The following is a 17,020-nucleotide window of genomic DNA, read 5'->3' on the forward strand; positions in this document are numbered from 1 at the left end:
TTAACTTCAAGATTATCATTTCTATACACCTAATTGTAATTGAATTTCGATTTTTACATGATTTTAGGATTCGCATGAATTAGTCATTGCCAATTTTCCATAAACTTTTGTCTGCCTCTACATGCCGATCAAGCACTGCCAGTGCCCTCACTTGGTCCAGCAGTCAGATGTGTTTCCTCTTGCTGCGCTGTATTCTGAGGGACCGGACTCCGGAGACAGGTTTCCTACAATGAACCTGCAAACATTTTAAAGCTCTCTCCAGAACACTGCACAAGCCTGGCCTACTTCACCTTCCCACTGCCCACTTCCCGAAAGACGTGAGAGTACATTCTACAGATGAACTCTCAAGAAGCCAAACGTACAAAATGCCAAAAGCTGGTTTCTGAGGTCCATGATCCAGGGTCCAGGTCCACTTCTGTGTGTCAGCGTTGCATACTTGGAGTTCCAGGCTCCAATTACAGTTCAACAAGCCCTCGTAGAAAATTCCATAACAATAATTTCCTTCCGAATTACCGACGGCGTTCATCCGATACAAATCAGTCCTTTCACCGGTACTGACTGTCGATTCAAAAAGTTGGTGAAGTGCAGCTGAAAAAGGCTGTATGTGGCTTGGAGTGGAACTTGTAGTTCCGGCAGTAGGCAAAAGACTCCTGTTTGGTGTACTGGAGATCACCCACCCTTGACGTGGACTGTAGACTGATCGTAACTTCGATCTCATCACAGTTAACGATCCCAATACCCACCCATCCATCCTATTTGTAAATTCTGTAAACATTCAGCGATTGAAGTCCGAACATACCCATAGGATCAAAATTCCTACTTTTTCTTCGATGTCGTCGCCTTTTCACCTATACATGGTACTGGTACCCGGCGACAGTGTATGCCGTCCAGGAGACACTTTCAAACTTCGCACTAAAGGAGCTTGCCTATCTGCATATATCATCTTCCTCATCCAGCTGCTGCCCCCAAGCTTCCCTTGCAGCTTGCCGTTTCTCTTCAACCAGCAGCGAGATGATGTTCCCTCAGGGAAATCAGCTGCTCGATTCTCTGAACGTGAAAGTAGTAGGGTCTGGAAATAAAGTTGTCGTCTTGGCTCATGGGTTTGGGTCCAATCAGTCCATGTGGGGGGCTTTGCTGCCTTCCTTGGAGACCATGAGTAAGGTGGTGCTGTTCGATCTGCCCGGTAGTGGAACAACAGACCCCGATGCATTCGACTTTTCAGTGTTCGAATCATACTCCGGGTTCGCCCAGATTCTGTTGGCTGTTTTAAGAGAGCTACGGGTCAAAAATTGTACGTACGTGGGGCATTCTATGTCGGGGATGATCGGCTGTATCGCTGCCATCAAGCAGCCGGAATTGTTTGACAAGCTCATTCTGATAGGCGCGTCTCCAAGGTTTCTAAGAAGCCCTTCCCTTCGGAATGATTCAGTCCGGTTGTGCTTACTTTTACTCGGTGATGTTCAGGGATTGCTCATAGATCTTCATGAGGAATTAGAAAGTTACCTCCTGTACGAAGTCGTAGTCTCCCATTATCTAACTGCTTCGTGAAATTGGTTGCAGGTACCTGAACGATCAGGATTACTACGGGGGATTCGAGCAGGAGGATCTCGACCAACTTTTTGAGGCAATCAGAGCGGATTACCAAGGATGGGCTGCTAGTTTTGCTCCCTTGGTGGTAGGAGTGAATGACAAGTGTGCTATCGAGCGGTTCACGGAGACACTATCAACGATGAGGCCCGACGTTGCCTTCGCCATCGCAAAGGCTATATTCGAGAGCGACCACAGAAGTATTCTTCCCCAGGTCAAGGTAGCGAGCTACATCGTGCAAACCACTAAAGACCTGGCCGTGCCCATGGTAGTGGCTGATTATCTGAGGCGAAACCTCGGAAGCGAAGGCACAATGGAAGTGCTGCAGACGGAGGGTCATTTACCGCAATATACAGCTCCAGATATGCTGATGGCCATTTTGGAAAGGATTTTGAGTGGTGGGCAGTGATTCAAAGGGCAATGTTATATACGTGTTGCAGTAAAAAACATAGTTGATCCGTCGTATTTCGTTAACGATGGAAGAAATTGCAAAGTGCTGTATCGCTTTTTTTTGGGAGGATGTTAATTAAGTAGCGTAATATTTATCATCATGCCGCTTCGTCGTACCTTGAAGCGGCATACCTTTTGGCAGGTGCTGGTATTTCGAGACTTCAAAAATTATCATATGTATCAAGGTCTTTCAATCCATTAAATTTTAGAACGGAGCTGCAGCTATTTAGTCTTGAATCATTGAAGTTTGCTAAAATTAAACATAGCTTCACACAACATTTTTATGTATTAAGTATTTCAATGGATTAGTTGAGGGGGTAAGGTTTAAGAAGTGGACCTCATAGTTGCCTTGGAGGGTGATAGCAATATCATGCTAATATGGATACAATTGATTAGTTACTCTAATGGGCACAATATAGATACAATTGATTAGTTACTCTAATGGGCACATGCACTCGTGCACATGCTATGGAAATCGTTGATTAAGGGGTTGCATGTAATCTAGAACCACAAAATAAGTGGCATAGTTGACACTTGGACAAAAGCTCAGAGTGCCATGGAGAAACATTCCCATCAAGCATATATCTTGCATATATGCATGTGGAGAAATGAGATGGCATACAAAAAGCACAATTCTCTGTCTTTAACTTGGAGATTACATGTATACTCTGTCATACAGGAATGTTATACATGTGACCAAACCTATCATTTACCTTCATTTCAGAGATGTGACGACCACACATACTTTTTCTCTTGGAACGAGCATTGGGATTCAATAGGAATGCATGACTTGTAGCAATCTAGTCTTTAAGGGATCTCGATTTACAAGTATAAATAACAAAACAATATGGATTGACTTGGATGATGATTGCACATTACACAAGCTAAGGTATTCTTTCTCTACCAAAAATCTGTGTTGCATAATTCAATCAATGTGCCGTATGCGATGCATGAATTGGTGCTTGAGTAGTCAATTGCTCATTGCTTACAGTCTTGGCATATGTAACCTAACAGAATGAGGTGACGTTGGCAGTTGCATGATTATTAGCTTACAATAATAACTACTGTCACCAACAATAGCATCACGTCAAATGACCAACTACCATGTTCTTAAGAGTTCCCATAACAGTAGGCTTTGCTTTCATTACTATCTCTTATAAATACACATTTATGTGACTTGGCATCAAGATATTTTCAAATCTCATCTAGTAGTTTGCTTCTAAATAATGGCTTTTAAAACTTGAAACCTAGGGGATGCACCTAAAAATATGAAACCATATAATGTGTACCTACGCTCAACAACACCATTCTACTGAGTAATGTACCTACTTGTGAGTTTCTCTTTTGATGGAGTTTTGATGCTATTATATTTATGAAAATTTTGAATGTTTGAGATCTATACTCACCACCATTATCATATCTTGATGTCTTGATGTGTTTTCTAATTTATTTTCAAAGGGTTTTGGAACCTTGAAACCTAGGGGGTGCACCTAAAAATATGTAGCAAAAATATGTAGCCATACAATGTGCACTTAACATGAACATTTTTTAATCTAATAAATTCATAGAGACATACATACACAATGACACAATGCATCCATAGATGTGCTCAGTAGATGCAAAAAAAAGTGGGTGCGTCTATAAGCACGTTGATATAGTTATGAAAATACGAGAGCATCTATTAGCGTGGTTAGTGACATGACTAAAATGGTGGTTATACATGCGTTTAATAGCATGTCTACACTGTATAATCGACGCACATTTAGATGCGTTTATAAACATGCAACAGAGTTTGAAATTTTACTGCTGCGGGTTGATAAATGTGTAACATGGCTTGCCAAACATTTTCCATGATTACCAAAGCACCTAATTTAATAAAAATATCAATGCTATGCACATGTCACACACCATAATATGATTTTTGCCAAATGCACATATACAAACATTAAGTGAGGTGAGGAGAATGAGACAATATATAAAATAGTTTTGCCAGTATGTAAGAAATTTGAATGATAAATTGATGGGCTATAGTTCGATCTCATTCTCAATGAGATCAACTCTTACCAAACTATGAACTTCAATATCCAAACCAATGTGGAGATCTACAAATACATTCAGCCCACTACTACTTGTGCTACTGTGCTCATCAAAATCAGCATCACCAATGGCAGGTCGTCCTCATGGGTAATTGCCTAAATATCTATATCTCCTATCTCATGATCATCCTCCTCTCTTGTACCACAATCATCATCACCTCCATGGCCATGACCATCCTCCATACGCTCCATATTAGTAAATGTACTATACATCACTTTGGAATGTGGCGTAATAGGTATGACGTGCCACCACCTATTATTATCCACCATTGGTTGAATATAGATAGCCTATTCAAACACAAATACAAACATGTTAATTTCCTTGCGTTGAAGGTATCAAATATATATAAGTGAGAATTTTTATATATGTGTGGAGTATCTGTTCACATTTTTATATATGTGTAGAGTACCTGTTCACATTGTTGCGGTAGTACTAGTGTGTCCTTCATGCTTTGCCAAAACTTTGTGGAGTCAATAGTTACAAAACCACTTGCATGGTGTTTGATTGCTGCTCTTTCCACCACGTCCTTAAACCACTTGACATTCAAAACATACACAAAGAAGCATTGAAAGTCAAGCTTAATAATATCTTGGATTATGCCACAATAATCATCCATGGCTCCATTGACTCCCTCAAAGCTAGCAATGATGCCGCAATCTTGTGTATTTCTCTTATCATCAATCCGTTCTGTCCAAAAATGATTGCCCTCACACCATATAGCATTGAACATAGTACATTACACCAAGACAAAATCAATTGAATAAGCAATCTAAATTGTTGAAAGCTCCTAACTTATGCGAAACTTTCTATCTCTTGGAAACAGCCTTAGAGTAGCAACACTTCAAATCGAGGCTAGAAGAGGTGAGATCTTGAGTGCAGTAGAGTTTACAAATTCCACTACCAGTGAGGAACAAATCAACTTGAGACCAGAGCAGAGTAGTAGCACTTCAAACCAACAAAATATTTGCAAACACTCCTGCTGAATTAACAGTGCCCCAGGACCATCAAAGTTCATACTCAGATTTCTTGTTGAAAAATGGTACGTGCCTCTGTAGGAAACATGTTTTCTTTTCTATTTCTTAAATGACATTAAAAATGAGGGCAGGTGCCGATGCTTTATGCTACTTTTTGTAGGTGCATCTAGTTTATTTGTCTCCGGGACCTAAGGATGTCAATGCAGAGACATTGATGCAACTGACAAGTCAAGAAAAAGACATAGATGTTGTCAAAGAGTATGAGGCTACAAAGAAAAGAAAGCAATTATGACAGAAAGCAAGAGAGAAGCGAGCTATGGTAGATCAAGAAAATGTTGTATCTGACATGGAAAAGAGATGAAAGATAGCAAAGGAGGTTGTTTCCTTCTTTGACAAACAAGAGGAAACCATAAAGGATATCTTCACGTAAATCTTGTTTCATCCCAATATCCAGCATTTGCATAGTGCCAACGAAGAAGTTCAGTTGTTGCAAGAAGCAATCATAACCAATATACACAACACCTTAACCCATGTCAAACAACCACGAAGCCTTGATGAAGTTTTCTTCAAAAAGTCTACTATGACGATGATGAATTCTGATGGGAAAGAATTCCAAGATTTTAGCATTGTAAAGGCTTCCAATCTTTTGGGTGTCCACAGGAAAAACTTCTATTGCATAAAAGTTTCAAATCCTGGCGAATGTCACAGCTATCTCATCATTTTGTCCCAAACTTGCTTCCATTGATCCTATTATATCTTCCCATTGTCCCAAACTTGTTTCCATTGATTCTATTCTATTCTTTGAACTGATCCAAGGCTTCTACTACATTGGTCCCGAGCATGTATAATTTGAATATCCAAAAGTTCTCCCACTTATGTACCTTTTGGGCCCGACAAACTTGACCACTTTAAAGTGGAAAAAGAGTACCACCTTACCCTATATATAACCTTCTCCTATATTTATAACCTTCTACATTTCAAATGATAAGCATTAGGGGAGAATTGGGGTCTCCAAAGGGCCCCCAATTAGTGTTTCCTAATTTCAAGGGATTAGTGAGGTATTTGAGGTGTACCAATGGGAGTGCTCCTTTTTGTGGAGGTGGAGGGTGGGTAGACCTACAAACAGCCCCTATTGGCTACTCCTCTTACACTGGGGACCACTCAAACCATCCCCCCCCCTCAACCCATGCTTGACCCTTCTCCCATATGCACCTCCCCCAAATAAACCTACAAGTCATTCAAGAGGCGGTGGGCCCTTCTGGGCAAATTTTTCCTCCCTCTCAGTGTGTTACACTGCCCCCTCGTCTTCTCTAGTCCAGCTCCATTCTCCCTCCATTTTTCAAATGTGGGAACGCATTTGGCATCTTCTCTACCCCCTCCTGCTCTGGTCCACTTTGTTTCTCCCTCTCCAGCACCTCTTGTAGCAACTGCTCATTCTCTCTCCACTCCTAGCTATAGCACCTCCTACAGTAGTATTTGCTCATCCCCCTCTACTCTTTCTTCCTCCATTCCTGGCTACAGTACCTCCTGTAGTGCCTGCTCATCCCCCTCTGCTCTTTCTCCCTCCATTCCTAGCTACAACACCTCCTGGAGCAGCTGCTCATCCCCCTCTACTCTTTCTCCCTCCAATCCTAGCTACAGCACCTCTTGGAGCTTCTCTCAAGCTTCAGTTGCACCCTCTATACCTTCTCCCTCTCTCTCCCTCTATCGGAGCTGCTCTCTCCCTCCAAGCTGCACTTTCTAGTCCACTATTGCTGTTGTGACCTCTGTACAACCATGGTGAGGAGATCATACATGTACTCTGTGTCCCACAAGAGCAAAAATGCACTGGGTGAATGGGTGCCGTGCATCTACAGCTTGAATGATTGGATAGTCATGAGAGGATCTGTCAAGGGTCCACATAAGCTGCCCAAGAGCAAAAGAGGTGATCTTTTGCATGAATGGAAGGGCCGCATCACGAAGTTCAAGCTTGGGAAGAAAGGATTGCTCGGGGGGGTCACTCATCATATGTAACCCTATCATGTGAGTTCAATAGAAGGATATTTTTTATTTCTAAAATTTATAGAAATAAATATACATAAGGGACTATTTAAAATAGTTTTGGAAAAAATTTACAGATTTGTATAGAAAAGGGGTACATTTTATCAATGAAAAATGTACAGATAAGGGATTTTACAAACATGCCTTGAACGCATGTGGTATAGAGGGTTTATACATAGTGACCCCCCTGAGAAGGATTGCTTGCAAAGGTGCAACACATCTACATGGGAAAGGACATGCGCCTTCCTCCGTCAAGCAATCAATCGACAATGCCATCGCATTGTAAGTCTGCATTTTGTGTAAGATTTTGAAGTGTAATGAGTCAGCTTAAAATTGTATTTTGAAATAGAACTAGTGTAATGAGTCAGTTTGAAATTGTATTTTGAAATAGCACTTGTGCATAGCAGATGTATTTACTTCATACTTTGAGGAGTGGGAACTAGTCGAGTGCTTCTTAGGTAAGTTTACTGTCATTCATGAGGATTTAGGAAGGGAAATGCATGCTGGAGAGGAGTCCTTTGCTTTGAAACAGAGAAATGTCTATTGGTATAATGCCAAGTACATTACTCCAAGGACCGCATCAGGCTATGGCCATCTTCAATGCATTGCAACACCACAACTTGAAGACATGGATTGCAGCATGGTGGACACAACATATAAGGAAAAGATTGCAAAGGATGTGGGCATGGCCATGAAGTTTACATTTGGCTCTAAATGGGTAAGGTTGTCTTGGTTTATGCCTCTGCACATTTTTGCTTCTTGTTTTCATAATATCCAGATGCATAGAAAAAAAACCATGTGGTCATGCAAGTGCCTACATGAGAATGCCCTTTAGGAATTGCTTGGGGTGAATTGGGGAAGCAGGTCAGGTGAACAAAAGGGTGATCTATTTTAATGCCATGTATGTACGAACAATGTGGTTGTCAAGTACCACATCTCCCACCAAATGTTATATTTTGCTTTCCAATACAGGCGCTGGAAGAAAAAAGGTGACAATCGGCTCCCCCTTGACTCTAACGATGATGATAATATAGGGGTAAGTTTATGTATTGGTTTTCATTTAGGAGATGTTAAGAATGTGACTATCGTGTCACAGTGGACTCTCAGGGATGTGCGGGAACACCAATTGGTCATAGAGTATGGCATGCCTGAGTCCTTTCACTTTACCTTACATGGTGAAAAGGTAGGAAAGTGTGCAAAAAAGCTCGTGCATAGTGCCACTTTTATCCCTCCTGCAATATTGAAGATTGTCTAGAAAATGTGGGGTGGAACAATTGAGGATTTTGACATTTTCCAATTAATTATGGTGCAATTAATTTTGAGGTTTTGAATGGTTTTGTTTCATGTCAATGTCAAGTTTTTCCCAAAAATTTTATAATTGTTTTTATTTTTTATATTTAGAACATTTGGGTATATATAGGTTATAAAGTTACTTTAGTTTCAAAGTTTCACTATCATAGCCATAGTTCTCCTAACTACCAAACTACCATGGATTCTGCTAGGTCTTCCTTCCACGATTTCATCTCCCATACTCCATTAATTGATAGAGAGGAGAAGTTATTTCCAATCTTTAATAAGAGCATAGATGTCCTAGGCACCTACTTGGGAGCCTGAGATGATTTTGAAGACCTCATCAAGTATATGCAAGACTACATCGCGAGTTTTGCATATCAACTTGATGAGTCTACAAAAAGATGGGTCCAATTGATTATTTGAAGTACTTGTTCAATCAAGATCCCAGGTTCTTGAAGAGTTTAGATTGCTTTCGAGCCCAGCTCACACCCCTAGGGTTTAGGGAGGTGGACACTGATGACCTCCTAGCATGTGGAGTCATCGGAAACACAAGAAATAGGTTCCTATCCTAGGAAATGACCTTTATTTTCTTTCTCCAAGAGAGACAAATGGAAGAGGAGGCCTCGACCTCAAGCCGTGACCCGAACCCTGCCCCTGCCCTTTTCGATCCTCTTATTTTTGTAGATGAGTCCAACATCTACAATGAAGAGCCCATAGATGAAGAAGCTGAGGAGCGGGAAGCTGCATTGGCCCTGGAAGTGCTCTAGTGACCTCCTGAACCCCATTCTACTTCTCAAATTCCATCCACCTCGCGCACCACCTCTGTTGACCCCGCAACAATGATATGGTTTCTTGCTCCCCTTCTTATCGATGAAGAACAATACCTCTTTCTCCATGACATAGAGGTTATGTTTGGTCTCTGGGAGGATGAAGCTCTTGGTATCCTGTGTGGATACGAGGTGGACATGACTATGCAAGAACCTAGGTTTTTGGGAGCAGATGATACAATAGAAGAGGTTCTTGCTTTAACACTGGCCCAAATCAAAGATGCAGAGACATCAATCTACTTTAACCTACCTGATGTTCTAGAAGAAGCCTCCACATCTCACTCCAGATAGCAGGAGGCCTCTGTATCCATCCTCATTGAAAAAGAGGAAGGGATTGAGCATGATGACTCCATAGTGGTAAGAAACTATGAGCTTTGAATTTCTTCTCTCTTGGTATACTTTTGCTTTAATGGAATTCTAATGTAATGTTGGACAGTTGCAGGAGGCATTTGAGGTCGACCTATTCTCATCTCGGCAATGCCTTGTTCGTAGTAGCTTCGGCCGAGATCACTCACTAGCTTGGCGAGTGCAAGGTCCTTGTCCATCACTGTTACTCTTTTGGCATGGATAGCACATAAGTTCTCGTCTTTGAAAAGACCTACTATCATCTGCTTCGTTGCCTCTTGCATTGCTCCCATAGTGCCTGAAGTGAAATGCACATCACTCTTGTAATGCTGTGCTATTTCACGTACAACATGTTGGAAGGGTGCACGGGGAATGAGATTGTCCACAGTGGTTTGGAACTTGTAGATCTCCTAAAGTGCCTCACTCCTGATTTTTTGTGCCTCTTAATCTTTGGGGGACCCTGCACTGGCCTTTGGACATGGCTCCATGGCCGCTTGTGCGCTTTGAACTTCTTTCGCCTCTCCTCCCTTGCAACCACCTCTTCAGACTCCTCTTCCTATGTCTGCTCAGTCATTCGAGGTGGCCTCTCACGCCTAGGGGCCTGCTTTGTCCTTGGTCTCTTTTCCTTTTCACGAGGCTGTGAGACAGCAAGCTGAGGCCCTTGCTCAGCTTGTACTAGAGGCTCCTCATATCTGATCATCTCGAGGCACAGAGGGTTGATGGTGCTCTTCCATGCGGTCTGCTTGGCTCTCGAGGATTGGGGCAAAGGTTCATTATATCTGTAAGCCTGCCAAATACTTCCTCTTGTTGTGGCCCCTGTAATCTCTCCATCTCCTCTCTTTGCCTTTCTTGCTCCCCTTGTTGGTCTAGATACTCCATGCCAGGACCCCACGGATGAGGGAGGGGCAGTTGATTAGGATTGAGTGGACTATCTTGCCCCACTCGGGAGACCTCTCTACTTCCATGATTAGTTGTGTGGAAGGACTGAGAGGACCCCTCATCGTGCTTGGATCCTTCATTGTGCTGGGATTCCTCATGGTGCTGAGATCCCTGGGATCCCCCATGAGAGTCGGATGGTGGGGACTCGCATTGCTTGGACTCCTGATGATGAGAACCGCCTTCAGATCCTTGGTGATAATTGCCCTCTTGGCCACTGGGGCTTGCAGTGTGTTTGGAGGCCGTGGCATTTTGAGGAGAACAACGGGTAGTGTCTACTAAACAGCATCCAGTGGGTCTAGCAATTTGTTTAACTCGTGCCATAGAAATGAGGGATTTTAGGGTTTTGAAGTGCTTTATATAGTCTTTTTTAAGGCACTTTAGGTTTTTCTTTTAAATTAGGGTTTTTTGAGTGCACCTCCTCCCCCCCAGTCTTTTGTCGCCAGTTTGTCGCCAGTTCGGTAATACTTAATCTTCACCACCCTCCCTCCCAACCCACTCACCCCTCCACCCTGCCATGTCGCACATGCAATTCTGCAATTTCCAAACAAATTTGTGAATTTTGGAATCTATAATTGACTCAAAATAGTGTTAACTTTATTCATCAAACATTTTACATTTGGGGCTCTCTTAGGACCCAACGCCTCCCCTGTCTGACTCTACGTTGCAACCAAAGTTGCAACCAAAGTGCAACCCCTTGGCTCCCTATTGAGGACTTCCAAGAAGCACATCTCCTTGTCTTCTTGACATGTTGAACCGCTTTTGTGAGACTTGAGACCTCTACCTTATCGCGCTTAAGAGTCCTGGCCTCTAGACATCTATAAAACCAATCGAACATTTCGTGTAGTGCATTGCTTCGCGCGATACCACCCCCATGCCTTGTATTCTTGAAGTATGTTGCCTTTGCTCTATAGTGTGATTTCTCCATTCCTTGAGTATTCCAAATGGATAGAGGGCCCCATTGCTCCACAAACCATGGTGCATGTGTGTAAAGAATAGGCTGTAAAGAAAAACATTATATTAGAAACATAAACTGACTCAAGTTTAAAGCACAAAATTTCAACCTGAGGATTACCATGTAATGTGTAATATGTGACTCCCCCCATGCTTCTACCTTCTCCCAATGCTATTCTGAATCTCGCATAATAAAGCTCATCTATTTGACCTTGTCTAAGCAACTTCATAAATGCATCAAGCTTTGTCCATAGTTTTGCTCTCAAGGTAGCAATTCGCGGATGTGAATCTTGATTTGTGGTGCACTCACAAAATCTTTCCAGTACTCCCAACCTAGGGTGCTTTGAGCCAATGCATGTTTTTCTTTATCAACATTGTGGTTGGACAAGAACCTCCTTGCCTTTCCTCCACCCATGGACACTTTAGCAGGAAGATTTTGTGTCTTTCCTGATTGTTTGTTGTCCTGCTTAAGCTTCACATTGCCTCCATGAAGTTCCATTAGTGAGAGTAGTTCTTCAGCTTTTGCAATGCATTGTGCAAATACTTGCTATGGCCTCAAATTCCAAGCATAAACTAGATGGAGATAGAGTAACTTTATCAAGTATACATAGTTCAGCATGCAAAGTACACATGTCTACCCGCTCCAATGGAATTGGTAGAATGGGGTCCCACTTAGGATCCTTTTTGTGACGATCAGGGGCTACACCTTGGTTGCAAGAAAGGATGCCATTTTCCCACTGTAGGCTTCCCTTTTGCATCTTTTGAGAGTGGGTGCAATACAACCATGTCCATTTTGCATCTGCACCTGTATCACAACCATGCAAGTGCTTAAGGGTCTTCAAATCACCAGCTAGATGCCATTCAACTTGAAACGTTCCATGCCCATCCAAAATTAATGTTTGCCGTGCCTCTTGTCTTCAAATAATTGATAGGATGCCGGTTCTCTCCAAAACCCACTTCAATGTCTTGCTCATGTCTTGTGGCACTCCTTTGGGGTCTCAAAGGCTACCAGCCACCATATGTCCTTCTCAAATTGGACTGAGAAACCTTGCTCAACTTCCTCATCCCCTTGAGCAAAACGTAAGGCATCATTCATAATACAAATGCTCACCCTCTCTAGCTTGTGCTCTTTTACCAACTGAGCTTCATCCATTTTTATAACAAATACTAGCTTGCCATCTATATAATGAAAGAGAAATTCAGTAAGGATATAGAAATCAGAAGAAATAAAGTTGAATGTGAAGAGGGAATTTCTCTTACCTTCTTCTCTCATCCCATAGAATTTGACCATGGCTCTCTGCAAATTCTCTACATCCACGTAAACATTATTGAAAGCATTCATCTCAAACATTTGGATGCCAGATTCCTTTTTAGTCTTCCAAGTCATTGTGCTACTTACACAATGGTATCCTCCTAGCTTTTCTCTAGCACATTGGTTTGTTTCTTGATGTGCAAGCCTTACAGACCACAGTGTTGGCAATGGCATTGTAGATATCTTATACTTTTCCTCCATAGCAGACTTGAAAATTTTAAAAACAGAGTTGTAAGCTTCACGACTTACACTAGTAGCATCACAAGCTCCAAGCACCTCCTTTGCTTGGACGAGGCCCTTGATATCCTTCATTACCTCTCTAGCAACTTGTTTACATAGCCCTTTTTGTCTAGGGTCCTTCAACACTTCCATGACATCACTTGGATTTATTAAACTTCTTAGAACATATGAAGGATCACTATCATCCATTTCCATTGTTCCCATCACATCCTCCATGAAATTCCTAAAGTAGAGTACAAATGAGTCTTAGTAGAAAGAATGCAACACCACAAATATTTTGGGGTAAGAAATTTCATTGAAAATTTGGGGAACTAACCTTGCAGCCCGTATTCTCCTCTTTCGGGCACCACTATTGGTTGACAATGCATCCATAGATTGCAATTGTCTTTCCCTCTCCTTCACTCCCAAAGGTGTTCCCTTCAACTTTTGTACTCATTCTATCGACTTCTCTCATTCCTTCTCCACAGAATGTTGAACTTGTCCATAGATAGACCTTTCCAAATCTTGTTTGCTTTCAGCAAGCTTTTGTATTGATTCTTCCAATTCATGTCGCTCCAAGTCTAGTGCATGTGCTTTGTCACTGAGTTCTTTGTTTTGCAATTGGAGATCCTACATACTATTATGCATTGCCACAATAGTAATATTTCCCAAATGTGCAAGTTCTTCTGCTTGGCCTCTCTGCACCTCGCTTGCTTACATAGCCAATGTCTGAGAATGGTTCAATCGATTGCAATAACTGACCAATCCAGCTTGCCAACAAACCAAACAACATCATGCACTATATGAAAAGGAGGAGTCTTTTGGGTGGCAGGGTCTAAAGGATACAAGTTTCCATCCACCCAAAGGTCAAGATGCGTCTTCCCTTACAATCGAAGACTGTGGAGCACACTTTGAGGAGTTCCACTATATCCCAAAGAATGTGTGCTTGCATATTCTACCTCCAATTGTAGGTTCACATGGTACTTGTTGGATATGTCCTCGAATGGTGCCGAGTACTTAAAGAGAGGTATCAGTGATGCAGGCTAAAATGTAGGGGAGAGCTGGCGAAGATGGAGTAGTGAGAGAGAGAGAGTAGCAAGGAAGAGGGAGGAGGAGAAGCAGATGAGGGCAAGAGGAAGAGGAGGAGAAGAGTAGGGCGACAGGTGTAGAAGGAAGGGAAGGAGCTACTATAGAAGGGAGGAGGAGGGGAGAGATGCTACAAGAGGGAGGAGGAGGGGAGAGATTCTGCAGGAGGGAGGAGCAGAGGAGAGGGATTCTGGGTAGCTGGAGAAGGAGGGGAGAGGAAGGAGGGAGGAGGAGCCAGAAGGAGGAGGAGAGGAGAGGGAGGAGGGAGGAGGAGGAGCAAGACAGAGGAGGGGAGAGGAGGAGGGAGGGGGAGGGAGGGAGAGGGAGAGGGAGAGGGAGGAGGAGGAGGGAGGGAGGTAGGGAGGGAGGGAGGGAGAGAGAGAGAGAGGGAGGGAGGGAGATTCGAAATTTGAAATTCAAATTTCAAAAGGTGGCCCCCTCCCCTCATTGATGGGGGGAAAGGTGGGCTCAAATGTGGGCTTAACCCACCTAGGTTGGGCTGGTTAGGCCTCTTTGGGACCCTCCAAGCCCCTTGGATTAGCCCACTAAGCATTCCCTAATCCATTCCTTATGATGCCCTTTTGAGACCTCAATTCTCCCCTAAACACAAAACTTTGTTCATATAACATTGCTTTATGTTACACCACGAATGATTGTAATTACTTGTAAAGAAACATTGAGTCTGGTTTGATGGCATAGCCTCCCAGTTCAAAGCATGTAGACCTTTGTAGTTCACTATTCATGTCCATGTCTATTAGTCTCACTAGCTTGTGCATGATTTGGAACTTTCTTAGACCTGGACATGGCAAGGGAGAGCACAATAGTGCAAGGGCCATTGTAAATAGAATGCTGACTCATAAAAATATAAAGCAAGGTGGTGCAAAGCTATAACGTGCTAGTGATGTTGTGACATTCCTACCAACTAGCATAAAATGTAGGCTCACACTTTATATCTCCTGAAAGACAGAGATTTTGAATGCTTTTTCTAGGAAGTTGAAGAACAAAATGTGAATAGAGATGTCTTATGGAGCTATGATTCCATTCCTAACACTCTTTCCCTTCAATTATTTAATGGGTACTGTTCAACACTTAGCACCACTTAGATCATGCTACTATAATGCATGCTTTCAAGGTATGTGGAAGATGTGTTCTAACAAAGCACCCCTTTCATGTTGGGAACATATCACACTAGTTCCATCAAGTGATTGTCATGTTTATGATCCTTCAATCAAAGATGCAACATATCAAGTTCACCATGATGTGTTGAGCGATGCTCTTGAAATTTGTGATGTTGTTGTGATCCTTCAAGCGATTATAATGTTGGTGATCCTTCAAACTTCAAGCAAAGATATAGCATATGAAGTTCACCATAATACATTGAGCAATGCTCTTGATATAGGAGACAAGTTTTTATGGTGAATGCTGAGGTTCAAAATATTGATGAGCATTCTAGTTCTTCTCCATCTAAAGTGCACTGCTATCAAGCATATGACTAATCATACTTTGAGGAATGGATGGAATAATGTTATTGAACGAAATTCACTCTTTGAGAAATGGTTATACTACCAAGAGCTAAGAGATTTGATGTTTAAATTGCTCGATCAAAATCCTAAAGGCTCAAATAAATGGCATTTAATGCTATAAAGTTTTTGATGAAGGTTGCTGAGGAAGGTTGTTGAAGGTGATAGTGTAGTATTCAAGATTTTTGAATTCAAGATTTTTGAAATTGGACGTGAGGCTACATGGATGAGATGGTTTGTGACAAATCTTGGAGTATGTAGATTCGATGCTAGATCTTAGAGTAGATCCCATGATGATATTTTTTTATGATCAAATTTCCATTACATTGGAAAGAACCCAAGGATTCAACATCAAAACATTATGGAATTGGGATTGTTAACTATTTCTTGGAGAACACAGTAGACCTATTCCTAAAAGCCTTTCCTTGTGAGAATATTAAAACTTTCTTTCTATGATGTACACCATTGAGTGATGAGGGAGTGTTGATGGTTGGTCTTTCATGTGTGTGAACCAGTGCTAGAAAAAACCTCCCTTTAGTGTATTTTGCACCGGTTAAAATTGAAAAAAACTGGTGTAAGTTGTGCCAAGTAGGCTATTTATAAGGGCTAAATTTAATGGCAAAATGTATTTTAAATGTATTTGAAATATTAACCTTTAAAATTTAAGCTACAATTAAAGTTTCCTATAGAATACTGGTTAAGATTGCCTAAGGACTTTGAAAATTACTAATATATGATAAAATATAAAAGAGATATATGTAATATTTAAAATAACTTAACACTAAAAAGTAGATTAATTTATAGCCATAGATCTAATCTCTTTGTAGTCATAGATTAAGCCACCTTATCTTCTCTTAGGTTTTAGAAACTTCTAAGGCCTTTCTTGATTCTTGACCATTTCGCTATCCAAGACAAGGCTCCATCGTTCATTCACATTGAACATCAGGAATCCACAGACCGACTTCGTAGTTCATACTCCACATCCCACTTCATAGTTCGTATTCCACAATCCACTTCATAGTTAGATTCTGAACTCCAGGTACTTTGAGGTTGTCACTTCTCAACGTTTGAAGTTTTGTAAAAGGCTGAGGGCATGTGTGCTTGAGTTTCATGCGTTGTCTGAAGTTTCGTAAAAGGCTGGTGCGGTTGATCATCTTCTACATTTTGATTCTTCTTGCTCCATTGCTAGCATTTCATTCTTGCCGCTTTTTTTTGTTTCCCACGATCCCACTGCGGGTGCTACTTTGCGTTATGATCATGGGTCGGGGTCGTGGATGCTAGGGAGAGATAGGCAAGTGGCTATAGAAGAGCAAGGGTGTCACAAGTTCATTTAGGCTACAGGAGCAAGGGCATGGCCTTGACTGAATTGGGGCTCCACGG

At 41.8% G+C, this 17,020-nt stretch overlaps 1 protein-coding gene across 1 annotated transcript; it reads left to right on the forward strand.

Moving 5' to 3' along the window:
• The first annotated feature begins 773 nt into the window (after positions 1–773).
• On the forward strand, positions 774–2,253 carry LOC147887440 (karrikin insensitive 2 receptor CA-like). The gene is made up of 2 exons (XM_087394782.1): positions 774–1,394; positions 1,561–2,253. Exons 1-2 carry the CDS (start codon positions 1,012–1,014, stop codon positions 1,994–1,996), a joined length of 819 nt encoding a protein of 272 aa, XP_087250908.1. The 5' UTR covers positions 774–1,011; the 3' UTR covers positions 1,997–2,253.
• Positions 2,254–17,020: the final 14,767 nt, after the last annotated feature.

The sequence above is a fragment of the Dipteris shenzhenensis genome, chromosome 23, assembly GCF_047967505.1.
Source record: "Dipteris shenzhenensis isolate YYH24624 ecotype China chromosome 23, Dip_SZ_1.0, whole genome shotgun sequence".
NCBI classification, from domain to species: Eukaryota; Viridiplantae; Streptophyta; class Polypodiopsida; order Gleicheniales; family Dipteridaceae; genus Dipteris; species Dipteris shenzhenensis.